Consider the following 14,116-nt stretch of genomic DNA (forward strand, 5'->3'; position numbering starts at 1 on the left):
AATGATCTGCAGAAGGAAGAAATGTTTTCCCAGTGTGACATGGAGGTAACAATCCGGTAAGTCAAACATATCGGGGAGATGAAACTAGCAGCGAGCTGGAGGACTCGCCCGCAGAAATAAGAGCAGGGCCTGTATGTAGGGGCGATGCCTGAAGGATTCCACGGAGAACTCACCAGGAGGCAGCAGCGGCTTCTCCCTCAATCCTCCACCTCCGCTGCGAGCCCAGAACTGCAGCTGCAGGACACTCTGCCTGACGTCACATCTACTGGCAGCCACAAACCTCCTGACATCCTTGGGGTCCGTCCTGAGGTTCTCGGCCAAACAAAGAACCTGAAGGAAACTGGCAACATTTACCTGAAACACAGAAGAGAAGGGTCAGTGTCCCTCATGGCAGTCAGTCCTGCTGCAGACCTCACCGGGGTCTGCTACTTACCACAGAAGAAAGAGTATGGAAGGAGACCTCGGGGACTGCTACTTACCACAGAAGGAGTATGGAAGGAGACCTCGGGGTCTGCTACTTACCACAGAAGGAGTATGGAAGGAGACCTCGGGGACTGCTACTTACCACAGAAGGAGTATGGAAGGAGACCTCGGGGACTGCTACTTACCACAGAAGGAGTATGGAAGGAGACCTCAGGGGTCTGCTACTTACCACAGAAGGGGTATGGAAGGAGACCTCGGGGATTGCTACTTACCACAGAAGGAGTATGGAAGGAGACCTCGGGGACTGCTACTTACCACAGAAGGAGTATGGAAGGAGACCTCGGGGACTGCTACTTACCACAGAAGGAGTATGGAAGGAGACCTCAGGGGTCTGCTACTTACCACAGAAGGGGTATGGAAGGAGACCTCGGGGATTGCTACTTACCACAGAAGGGGTATGGAAGGAGACCTCGGGGTCTGCTACTTACCACAGAAGGAGTATGGAAGGAGACCTCAGGGACTGCTACTTACCACAGAAGGAGTATGGAAGGAGACCTCGGGGTCTGCTACTTACCACAGAAGGAGTATGGAAGGAGACCTCTGGGACTGCTACTTACCACAGAAGGAGTATGGAAGGAGACCTCGGGGACTGCTACTTACCACAGAAGGAGTATGGAAGGAGACCTCAGGGGTCTGCTACTTACCACAGAAGGGGTATGGAAGGAGACCTCGGGGTCTGCTACTTACCACAGAAGGAGTATGGAAGGAGACCTCGGGGACTGCTACTTACCACAGAAGGAGTATGGAAGGAGACCTCGGGGACTGCTACTTACCACAGAAGGAGTATGGAAGGAGACCTCAGGGGTCTGCTACTTACCACAGAAGGGGTATGGAAGGAGACCTCGGGGTCTGCTACTTACCACAGAAGGAGTATGGAAGGAGACCTCAGGGACTGCTACTTACCACAGAAGGAGTATGGAAGGAGACCTCAGGGATTGCTACTTACCACAGAAGGGGTATGGATGGAGACCTCGGGGATTGCTACTTACCACAGAAGGGGTATGGAAGGAGACCTCGGGGACTACTACTTACCACAGAAGGGGTATGGAAGGAGACCTCGGGGTCTGCTACTTACCACAGAAGGAGTATGGAAGCAGACATCGGGGTCTGCTACTTACTATGGAAGGAGACCTCAGGGTCTGCTACTTACCACAGAAGGGGTATGGAAGGAGACCTCGGGGACTGCTACTTACCACAGAAGGAGTATGGAAGGAGACCTCCTCAAATGCTCCATCAAACATCATCCCAAACAGAGGATCTGAGACACAAGATAAATACACAGTCACTAAACAGCCTGACAACCTAAGATCCAGACCTATCTGACTACCATCCACATGGACACAGCAGGTGTATGTTCTGCCCTGTACTCACCACTGCTCGTAAGAACCACAGGCCGCTTGGTTGTGCTCATAAACGTCTTGATGGCGCTTAAAAATCCAACATCATCATCAAATATGATGTCAACCTGCAAAACACAGGAGGCAGGGGCTCATACATGTGCACCCCACACAGGAGGCAGGGGCTCATACATGTGCACCCCACACAGGAGGCAGGGGCTCATACATGTGCACCCCACACAGGAGGCAGGGGCTCATACATGTGCACCCCACACAGGAGGCAGGGGCTCATACATGTGCACCCCACAATCCACACAGGAGGCAGGGGCTCATACATGTGCACCCCACACAGGAGGCAGGGGCTCATACATGTGCACCCCACAATCCACACAGGAGGCAGGGGCTCATACATGTGCACCCCACAATCCACACAGGAGGCAGGGGCTCATACATGTGCACCCCACAATCCACACAGGAGGCAGGGACTCATACATGTGCACCCCATAATATATACCTCCTCAAAAAGAATGAGGGACGTGGCAGATTTCCGTTGAGATTCCTCTGATCCGGACTCTTTATCTGTTACAAAAGGATGCGGTCTGGAAGCTTTTCCATCTTGGCCGGGCTGTGGAGCTAAAGAGGAGAATCTTAACATCCACCCAGGAGGCACCGCTTATCTCTACCGACACCGCACACATCTAAAGCTTCAGAAGAAATACAGAACTACCTGTGCAGGGGACATCAGTGGTGATGGGGCATCTGTCAGCCCTCATACTGAACTACACTACAGTCATCCTCTCTCCTGAAATGGCTGATAACAGGGAGCAATAGCCTGTATTCTCCTGTCCTACAGTCATCCTCTCCTCTGAAATGGCTGATAACAGGGGGCAATAGATTGTATTCTCCTGTCCTACAGTCATCCTTCCCCCTGAAATGGCTGATAACAGGGGGCAATAGACTGTATTCTCCTGTCCTACAGTCATCCTCTCCTCTGAAATGGCTGATAACAGGAGGAGGCAATAGATTGTATTCTCCTGTCCTACAGTCATCCTCTCCTCTGAAATGGCTGATAACAGGAAGCAATAGACTGTATTCTCCTGTCCTACAGTCATCCTCTCCCCTGAAATGGCTGATAACAGGGGGCAATAGATTGTATTCTCCTGTCCTACAGTCATCCTCTCCTGAAATGGCTGATAACAGGGGGCAATAGACTGTATTCTCCTGTCCTACAGTCATCCTCTCCCCTGAAATGGCTGATAACAGGGGGCAATAGACTGTATTCTCCTGTCCTACAGTCATCCTCTCCCCTGAAATGGCTGATAACAGGGGGCAATAGACTGTATTCTCCTGTCCTACAGTCATCCTCTCCCCTGAAATGTCTGATAACAGGGAGCAATAGATTGTATTCTCCTGTCCTACAGTCATCCTCTCCCCTGAAATGGCTGATAACAGGGAGCAATAGACTGTATTCTCCTGTCCTACAGTCATCCTCTCCTCTGAAATGGCTGATTACAGGGAGCAATAGACTGTATTCTCCTGTCCTACAGTCATCCTCTCCCCTGAAATGGCTGATAACAGGGGGCAAGACTGTATTCTCCTGTCCTACAGTCATCCTATCCCCTGAAATGGCTGATAACAGGGGGCAATAGACTGTATTCTCCTGTCCTACAGTCATCCTCTCCTCTGAAATGGCTGATAACAGGGAGCAATAGATTGCATTCTCCTGTCCTACAGTCATCCTCTCCCCTGAAATGGCCGATAACAGGGGGCAATAGACTGTATTCTCCTGTCCTACAGTCATCCTCTCCCCTGAAATGGCTGATAACAGGGGGCAATAGACTGTATTCTCCTGTCCTACAGTCACCCTCTCCCCTGAAATGGCTGATAACAGGGAGCAATAGACTGTATTCTAGTGTCCTACAGTCATCCTCTCCTCTGAAATGGCTGATAACAGGGAGCAATAGCCTGTATTCTCCTGTCCTACAGTCACCCTCTCCCCTGAAATGGCTGATAACAGGGAGCAATAGACTGTATTCTAGTGTCCTACAGTCATCCTCTCCCCTGAAATGTCTGATAACAGGGAGCAATAGACTGTATTCTCCTGTCCTACAGTCATCCTCCCCCCTGAAATGGCTGATAACAGGGGCAATAGACTGTATTCTCCTGTCCTACAGTCATCCTCTCCTCTGAAATGGCTGATAACAGGGAGCAATAGACTGTATTCTCCTGTCCTACAGTCATCCTCTCCTCTGAAATGGCTGATAACAGGGGGCAATAGATTGTATTCTCCTGTCCTACAGTCATCCTTCCCCCTGAAATGGCTGATAACAGGGGGCAATAGACTGTATTCTCCTGTCCTACAGTCATCCTCTCCTCTGAAATGTCTGATAACAGGAGGCAATAGACTGTATTCTCCTGTCCTACAGTCATCCTCTCCCCTGAAATGGCTGATAACAGGGGGCAATAGACTGTATTCTCCTGTCCTACAGTCATCCTCTCCCCTGAAATGGCTGATAACAGGGGGCAATAGACTGTATTCTCCTGTCCTACAGTCATCCTCTCTCCTGAAATGGCTGATAACAGGGGGCAATAGACTGTATTCTCCTGTCCTACAGTCATCCTCTCCTCTGAAATGGCTGATAACAGGGAGCAATAGATTGCATTCTCCTGTCCTACAGTCATCCTCTCCCCTGAAATGGCCGATAACAGGGGGCAATAGACTGTATTCTCCTGTCCTACAGTCATCCTCTCCCCTGAAATGGCTGATAACAGGGGGCAATAGACTGTATTCTCCTGTCCTACAGTCATCCTCTCCTGAAATGGCTGATAACAGGGGGCAATAGACTGTATTCTCCTGTCCTACAGTCATCCTCTCCCCTGAAATGGCTGATAACAGGGGGCAATAGACTGTATTCTCCTGTCCTACAGTCATCCTCTCCCCTGAAATGGCTGATAACAGGGGGCAATAGACTGTATTCTCCTGTCCTACAGTCATCCTCTCCCCTGAAATGGCTGATAACAGGGGGCAATAGACTGTATTCTCCTGTCCTACAGTCATCCTCTCCCCTGAAATGTCTGATAACAGGGAGCAATAGATTGTATTCTCCTGTCCTACAGTCATCCTCTCCCCTGAAATGGCTGATAACAGGGAGCAATAGACTGTATTCTCCTGTCCTACAGTCATCCTCTCCCCTGAAATGGTTGATAACAGGGGGCAATAGACTGTATTCTCCTGTCCTACAGTCATCCTATCCCCTGAAATGGCTGATAACAGGGGGCAATAGACTGTATTCTCCTGTCCTACAGTCATCCTATCCCCTGAAATGGCTGATTACAGGGAGCAATAGACTGTATTCTCCTGTCCTACAGTCATCCTCTCCCCTGAAATGGCTGATAACGGGGCAATAGACTGTATTCTCCTGTCCTACAGTCATCCTCTCCCCTAAAATGGATGATAACAGGGGGCAATAAACTGTATTCTCCTGTCCTACAGTCATACTCTCCCCTGAAATGGCTGATAACAGGGAGCAATAGATTGTATTCTCCTGTCCTACAGTCATCCTCTCCCCTGAAATGTCTGATAACAGGGAGCAATAGACTGTATTCTCCTGTCCTACAGTCATCCTCTCATCTGAAATGGCTGATAACAGGAGCAATAGACTGTATTCTCCTGTCCTACAGTCATCCTCTCCCCTGAAATGGCTGATAACGGAGTAATAGACTGTATTCCCCTGTCCTACAGTCATCCTCTCCCCTGAAATGGCTGATAACAGGAAGCAATAGACTGTATTCTCCTGTCCTACAGTCATCCTCTCCCCTGAAATGGCTGATAACAGGGAGCAATAGACTGTATTCTCCTGTCCTACAGTCATCCTCTCCTCTGAAATGGCTGATAACAGGGAGTAATAGACTGTATTCTCCTGTCCTACAGTCATTCTCTCCCATAACAGGGAGCAATAGACTGTATTCTCCTGTCCTACAGTCATCCTCTCCTCTGAAATGGCTGATAACAGGGGGCAATAGACTGTATTCTCCTGTCCTACAGTCATCCTCTCCCCTGAAATGGCTGATAACAGGGGGCAATAGACTGTATTCTCCTGTCCTACAGTCATCCTCTCCCCTGAAATGGCTGATAACAGGGGGCAATAGACTGTATTCTCCTGTCCTACAGTCATCCTCTCTCCTGAAATGGCTGATAACAGGGGGCAATAGACTGTATTCTCCTGTCCTACAGTCATCCTCTCCTCTGAAATGGCTGATAACAGGGAGCAATAGATTGCATTCTCCTGTCCTACAGTCATCCTCTCCCCTGAAATGGCCGATAACAGGGGGCAATAGACTGTATTCTCCTGTCCTACAGTCATCCTCTCCCCTGAAATGGCTGATAACAGGGGGCAATAGACTGTATTCTCCTGTCCTACAGTCATCCTCTCCTGAAATGGCTGATAACAGGGGGCAATAGACTGTATTCTCCTGTCCTACAGTCATCCTCTCCCCTGAAATGGCTGATAACAGGGGGCAATAGACTGTATTCTCCTGTCCTACAGTCATCCTCTCCCCTGAAATGGCTGATAACAGGGGGCAATAGACTGTATTCTCCTGTCCTACAGTCATCCTCTCCCCTGAAATGGCTGATAACAGGGGGCAATAGACTGTATTCTCCTGTCCTACAGTCATCCTCTCCCCTGAAATGTCTGATAACAGGGAGCAATAGATTGTATTCTCCTGTCCTACAGTCATCCTCTCCCCTGAAATGGCTGATAACAGGGAGCAATAGACTGTATTCTCCTGTCCTACAGTCATCCTCTCCTCTGAAATGGCTGATTACAGGGAGCAATAGACTGTATTCTCCTGTCCTACAGTCATCCTCTCCCCTGAAATGGTTGATAACAGGGGGCAATAGACTGTATTCTCCTGTCCTACAGTCATCCTATCCCCTGAAATGGCTGATAACAGGGGGCAATAGACTGTATTCTCCTGTCCTACAGTCATCCTATCCCCTGAAATGGCTGATTACAGGGAGCAATAGACTGTATTCTCCTGTCCTACAGTCATCCTCTTCCCTGAAATGGCTGATAACGGGGCAATAGACTGTATTCTCCTGTCCTACAGTCATCCTCTCCCCTAAAATGGATGATAACAGGGGGCAATAAACTGTATTCTCCTGTCCTACAGTCATACTCTCCCCTGAAATGGCTGATAACAGGGAGCAATAGATTGTATTCTCCTGTCCTACAGTCATCCTCTCCCCTGAAATGTCTGATAACAGGGAGCAATAGACTGTATTCTCCTGTCCTACAGTCATCCTCTCCTCTGAAATGGCTGATAACAGGAGCAATAGACTGTATTCTCCTGTCCTACAGTCATCCTCTCCCCTGAAATGGCTGATAACGGAGTAATAGACTGTATTCCCCTGTCCTACAGTCATCCTCTCCCCTGAAATGGCTGATAACAGGAAGCAATAGACTGTATTCTCCTGTCCTACAGTCATCCTCTCCCCTGAAATGGCTGATAACAGGGAGCAATAGACTGTATTCTCCTGTCCTACAGTCATCCTCTCCTCTGAATTGGCTGATAACAGGGAGTAATAGACTGTATTCTCCTGTCCTACAGTCATCCTCTCCTCTGAAATGGCTGATAACAGGGGGCAATAGACTGTATTCTCCTGTCCTACAGTCATCCTCTCCCCTGAAATGGCTGATAACAGGGGGCAATAGACTGTATTCTCCTGTCCTACAGTCATCCTCTCCACTGACATGGCTGATAACAGGGGCAATAGACTGTATTCTCCTGTCCTACAGTCATCCTCTTCCCTGAAATGGCTGATAACGGGGCAATAGATTGTATTCTCCTGTCCTACAGTCATCCTCTCCCCTAAAATGGATGATAACAGGGGGCAATAAACTGTATTCTCCTGTCCTACAGTCATCATCTCCCCTGAAATGGCTGATAACAGGGAGCAATAGACTGTATTCTCCTGTCCTACAGTCATCCTCTCCCCTGAAATGGCTGATAACAGGAGCAATAGACTGTATTCTCCTGTCCTACAGTCATCCTCTCCCCTGAAATGGCTGATAACAGGGGGCAATATATTGTATTCTCCTGTCCTACAGTCATCCTCTCCCCTGAAATGGCTGATAACAGGGAGCAATAGACTGTATTCTCCTGTCCTACAGTCATCCTCTCCCCTGAAATGGCTGATAACAGGAGCAATATATTGTATTCTCCTGTCCTACAGTCATCCTCTCCCCTGAAATGGCTGATAACAGGAGCAATATATTGTATTCTCCTGTCCTACAGTCATCCTCTCCCCTGAAATGGCTGATAACAGGGAGCAATAGATTGTATTCTCCTGTCCTACAGTCATCCTCTCCTCTGAAATGGCTGATAACAGGGAGCAATAGACTGTATTCTCCTGTCCTACAGTCATCCTCTCCCCTGAAATGGCTGATAACAGGGGGCAATAGATTGTATTCTCCTGTCCTACAGTCATCCTCTCCCCTGAAATGGCTGATAACAGGGGGCAATAGACTGTAGGACAGGAGAATACAGTCATCCTCCCCCTGAAATGGCTGATAACAGGGAGCAATAGACTGTATTCTCCTGTCCTACAGTCATCCTCTCCCCTGAAATGGCTGATAACAGGGAGCAATAGACTGTATTCTCCTGTCCTACAGTCATCCTCTCCCCTGAAATGGCCGATAACAGGAGGCAATAGATTGTATTCTCCTGTCCTACAGTCATCCTCTCCCCTGAAATGGCTGATAACAGGGAGCAATAGACTGTATTCTCCTGTCCTACAGTCATCCTCTCCCCTGAAATGGCTGATAACAGGGAGCAATAGACTGTATTCTCCTGTCCTACAGTCATCCTATCCCCTGAAATGGCTGATAACAGGGGGCAATAGACTGTATTCTCCTGTCCTACAGTCATCCTCTCCCCTGAAATGGCTGATAACAGGGGGCAATAGACTGTATTCTCCTGTCCTACAGTCATCCTCTCCCCTAAAATGGATGATAACAGGGGGCAATAAACTGTATTCTCCTGTCCTACAGTCATACTCTCCCCTGAAATGGCTGATAACAGGGAGCAATAGACTGTATTCTCCTGTCCTACAGTCATCCTCTCCCCTGAAATGGCTGATAACAGGGAGCAATAGACTGTATTCTCCTGTCCTACAGTCATCCTCTCCCCTGAAATGGCTGATAACAGGGAGCAATAGACTGTAGGACAGGAGAATACAGTCTATTGCCCCCTGTTATCAGCCATTTCAGGGGAGAGGATGACTGTAGGACAGGAGAATACAGTCTATTGCCCCCTGTTATCAGCCATTTCAGGGGAGAGGATGACTGTAGGACAGGAGAATACAGTCTATTGCCCCCTGTTATCAGCCATTTCAGAGGAGAGGATGACTGTAGGACAGGAGAATACAGTCATCCTCTCCCCTGAAATGGCTGATAACAGGGGGCAATAGACTGTATTCTCCTGTCCTACAGTCATCCTCTCCCCTGAAATGGCTGATAACAGGGGGCAATAGACTGTATTCTCCTGTCCTACAGTCATCCTCTCCCCTGAAATGGCTGATAACAGGGGGCAATAGACTGTATTCTCCTGTCCTACAGTCATCCTCTCCCCTGAAATGGCTGATAACAGGAGCAATATATTGTATTCTCCTGTCCTACAGTCATCCTCTCCCCTGAAATGGCTGATAACAGGAGCAATATATTGTATTCTCCTGTCCTACAGTCATCCTCTCCCCTGAAATGGCTGATAACAGGGGGCAATAGACTGTATTCTCCTGTCCTACAGTCATCCTCTCCCCTGAAATGGCTGATAACAGGGAACAATAGACTGTATTCTCCTGTCCTACAGTCATCCTCTCCCCTGAAATGGCTGATTACAGGGAGCAATAGACTGTATTCTCCTGTCCTACAGTCATCCTCTCCCCTGAAATGGCTGATAACAGGGAGCAATCGACTGTATTCTCCTGTCCTACAGTCATCCTCTCCCCTGAAATGGCTGATAACAGGGGGCAATAGATTGTATTCTCCTGTCCTACAGTCATCCTTCCCCCTGAAATGGCTGATAACAGGGGGCAATAGACTGTATTCTCCTGTCCTACAGTCATCCTCTCCTCTGAAATGGCTGATAACAGGAGGAGGCAATAGATTGTATTCTCCTGTCCTACAGTCATCCTCTCCCCTGAAATGGCTGATAACAGGGGGCAATAGACTGTATTCTCCTGTCCTACAGTCATCCTCTCCCCTGAAATGGCTGATAACAGGGGGCAATAGACTGTATTCTCCTGTCCTACAGTCATCCTCTCTCCTGAAATGGCTGATAACAGGGGGCAATAGACTGTATTCTCCTGTCCTACAGTCATCCTCTCCTCTGAAATGGCTGATAACAGGGAGCAATAGATTGCATTCTCCTGTCCTACAGTCATCCTCTCCCCTGAAATGGCCGATAACAGGGGGCAATAGACTGTATTCTCCTGTCCTACAGTCATCCTCTCCCCTGAAATGGCTGATAACAGGGGGCAATAGACTGTATTCTCCTGTCCTACAGTCATCCTCTCCCCTGAAATGGCTGATAACAGGGGGCAATAGACTGTATTCTCCTGTCCTACAGTCATCCTCTCCCCTGAAATGTCTGATAACAGGGAGCAATAGATTGTATTCTCCTGTCCTACAGTCATCCTCTCCCCTGAAATGGCTGATAACAGGGAGCAATAGACTGTATTCTCCTGTCCTACAGTCATCCTCTCCTCTGAAATGGCTGATTACAGGGAGCAATAGACTGTATTCTCCTGTCCTACAGTCATCCTCTCCCCTGAAATGGCTGATAACAGGGGGCAATAGACTGTATTCTCCTGTCCTACAGTCATCCTATCCCCTGAAATGGCTGATAACAGGGGGCAATAGACTGTATTCTCCTGTCCTACAGTCATCCTATCCCCTGAAATGGCTGATTACAGGGAGCAATAGACTGTATTCTCCTGTCCTACAGTCATCCTCTTCCCTGAAATGGCTGATAACGGGGCAATAGACTGTATTCTCCTGTCCTACAGTCATCCTCTCCCCTAAAATGGATGATAACAGGGGGCAATAAACTGTATTCTCCTGTCCTACAGTCATACTCTCCCCTGAAATGGCTGATAACAGGGAGCAATAGATTGTGTTCTCCTGTCCTACAGTCATCCTCTCCCCTGAAATGTCTGATAACAGGGAGCAATAGACTGTATTCTCCTGTCCTACAGTCATCCTCTCATCTGAAATGGCTGATAACAGGAGCAATAGACTGTATTCTCCTGTCCTACAGTCATCCTCTCCCCTGAAATGGCTGATAACGGAGTAATAGACTGTATTCCCCTGTCCTACAGTCATCCTCTCCCCTGAAATGGCTGATAACAGGAAGCAATAGACTGTATTCTCCTGTCCTACAGTCATCCTCTCCCCTGAAATGGCTGATAACAGGGAGCAATAGACTGTATTCTCCTGTCCTACAGTCATCCTCTCCTCTGAAATGGCTGATAACAGGGAGTAATAGACTGTATTCTCCTGTCCTACAGTCATTCTCTCCCATAACAGGGAGCAATAGACTGTATTCTCCTGTCCTACAGTCATCCTCTCCTCTGAAATGGCTGATAACAGGGGGCAATAGACTGTATTCTCCTGTCCTACAGTCATCCTCTCCCCTGAAATGGCTGATAACAGGGGGCAATAGACTGTATTCTCCTGTCCTACAGTCATCCTCTCCCCTGAAATGTCTGATAACAGGGAGCAATAGATTGTATTCTCCTGTCCTACAGTCATCCTCTCCCCTGAAATGGCTGATAACAGGGAGCAATATATTGTATTCTCCTGTCCTACAGTCATCCTCTCCCCTGAAATGGCTGATAACAGGGAGCAATAGACTGTATTCTCCTGTCCTACAGTCATCCTCTTCCCTGAAATGGCTGATAACGGGGCAATAGATTGTATTCTCCTGTCCTACAGTCATCCTCTCCCCTAAAATGGATGATAACAGGGGGCAATAAACTGTATTCTCCTGTCCTACAGTCATCATCTCCCCTGAAATGGCTGATAACAGGGAGCAATAGACTGTATTCTCCTGTCCTACAGTCATCCTCTCCCCTGAAATGGCTGATAACAGGAGCAATAGACTGTATTCTCCTGTCCTACAGTCATCCTTTCCCCTGAAATGGCTGATAACAGGGGGCAATATATTGTATTCTCCTGTCCTACAGTCATCCTCTCCCCTGAAATGGCTGATAACAGGGGGCAATATATTGTATTCTCCTGTCCTACAGTCATCCTCTCCCCTGAAATGGCTGATAACAGGGAGCAATAGACTGTATTCTCCTGTCCTACAGTCATCCTCTCCCCTGAAATGGCTGATAACAGGAGCAATATATTGTATTCTCCTGTCCTACAGTCATCCTCTCCCCTGAAATGGCTGATAACAGGAGCAATATATTGTATTCTCCTGTCCTACAGTCATCCTCTCCCCTGAAATGGCTGATAACAGGGAGCAATAGATTGTATTCTCCTGTCCTACAGTCATCCTCTCCTCTGAAATGGCTGATAACAGGGAGCAATAGACTGTATTCTCCTGTCCTACAGTCATCCTCTCCCCTGAAATGGCTGATAACAGGGGGCAATAGATTGTATTCTCCTGTCCTACAGTCATCCTCTCCCCTGAAATGGCTGATAACAGGGGGCAATAGACTGTATTCTCCTGTCCTACAGTCATCCTCCCCCTGAAATGGCTGATAACAGGGAGCAAAAGATTGTATTCTCCTGTCCTACAGTCATCCTCTCCCCTGAAATGGCTGATAACAGGGAGCAATAGACTGTATTCTCCTGTCCTACAGTCATCCTCTCCCCTGAAATGGCCGATAACAGGAGGCAATAGATTGTATTCTCCTGTCCTACAGTCATCCTCTCCCCTGAAATGGCTGATAACAGGGGGCAATAGACTGTATTCTCCTGTCCTACAGTCATCCTCTCCCCTGAAATGGCTGATAACAGGGAGCAATAGACTGTATTCTCCTGTCCTACAGTCATCCTATCCCCTGAAATGGCTGATAACAGGGGGCAATAGACTGTATTCTCCTGTCCTACAGTCATCCTCTCCCCTGAAATGGCTGATAACAGGGGGCAATAGACTGTATTCTCCTGTCCTACAGTCATCCTCTCCCCTAAAATGGATGATAACAGGGGGCAATAAACTGTATTCTCCTGTCCTACAGTCATCCTCTCCCCTGAAATGGCTGATAACAGGGAGCAATAGACTGTATTCTCCTGTCCTACAGTCATCCTCTCCCCTGAAATGGCTGATAACAGGGAGCAATAGACTGTATTCTCCTGTCCTACAGTCATCCTCTCCCCTGAAATGGCTGATAACAGGGAGCAATAGACTGTAGGACAGGAGAATACAGTCTATTGCCCCCTGTTATCAGCCATTTCAGGGGAGAGGATGACTGTAGGACAGGAGAATACAGTCTATTGCCCCCTGTTATCAGCCATTTCAGGGGAGAGGATGACTGTAGGACAGGAGAATACAGTCTATTGCCCCCTGTTATCAGCCATTTCAGAGGAGAGGATGACTGTAGGACAGGAGAATACAGTCATCCTCTCCCCTGAAATGGCTGATAACAGGGGGCAATAGACTGTATTCTCCTGTCCTACAGTCATCCTCTCCCCTGAAATGGCTGATAACAGGGGGCAATAGACTGTATTCTCCTGTCCTACAGTCATCCTCTCCCCTGAAATGGCTGATAACAGGGGGCAATAGACTGTATTCTCCTGTCCTACAGTCATCCTCTCCCCTGAAATGGCTGATAACAGGAGCAATATATTGTATTCTCCTGTCCTACAGTCATCCTCTCCCCTGAAATGGCTGATAACAGGGGGCAATAGACTGTATTCTCCTGTCCTACAGTCATCCTCTCCCCTGAAATGGCTGATAACAGGGAACAATAGACTGTATTCTCCTGTCCTACAGTCATCCTCTCCCCTGAAATGGCTGATAACAGGGGGCAATAGACTGTATTCTCCTGTCCTACAGTCATCCTCTCCCCTGAAATGGCTGATAACAGGGAGCAATCGACTGTATTCTCCTGTCCTACAGTCATCCTCTCCCCTGAAATGGCTGATAACAGGGGGCAATAGATTGTATTCTCCTGTCCTACAGTCATCCTCTCCCCTGAAATGGCTGATAACAGGGGGCAATAGACTGTATTCTCCTGTCCTACAGTCATCCTCTCCTCTGAAATGGCTGATAACAGGGAG

The 14,116-nt window shown here is 48.2% G+C and overlaps 1 protein-coding gene across 2 annotated transcripts in view; it reads right to left on the reverse strand.

Moving 5' to 3' along the window:
- Positions 1-14,116, reverse strand: part of ATAD5 (ATPase family AAA domain containing 5) — a 31,332-nt gene that overhangs the window by 2,669 nt on the left and 14,547 nt on the right. For both annotated transcript variants that reach the window (XM_040435869.1, XM_040435868.1), the window contains exons 16-19: positions 2,335-2,453; positions 1,855-1,948; positions 1,677-1,741; positions 174-354 (exon numbers count right to left, since the gene is read on the reverse strand). In XM_040435869.1, coding sequence (XP_040291803.1) covers positions 174-354; positions 1,677-1,741; positions 1,855-1,948; positions 2,335-2,453 — 459 coding nt within the window. The remainder of the gene's footprint in view (positions 1-173; positions 355-1,676; positions 1,742-1,854; positions 1,949-2,334; positions 2,454-14,116) is intronic.

This window comes from Bufo bufo, chromosome 6 (genome assembly GCF_905171765.1).
Source record: "Bufo bufo chromosome 6, aBufBuf1.1, whole genome shotgun sequence".
Lineage (NCBI taxonomy): Eukaryota > Metazoa > Chordata > Amphibia > Anura > Bufonidae > Bufo > Bufo bufo.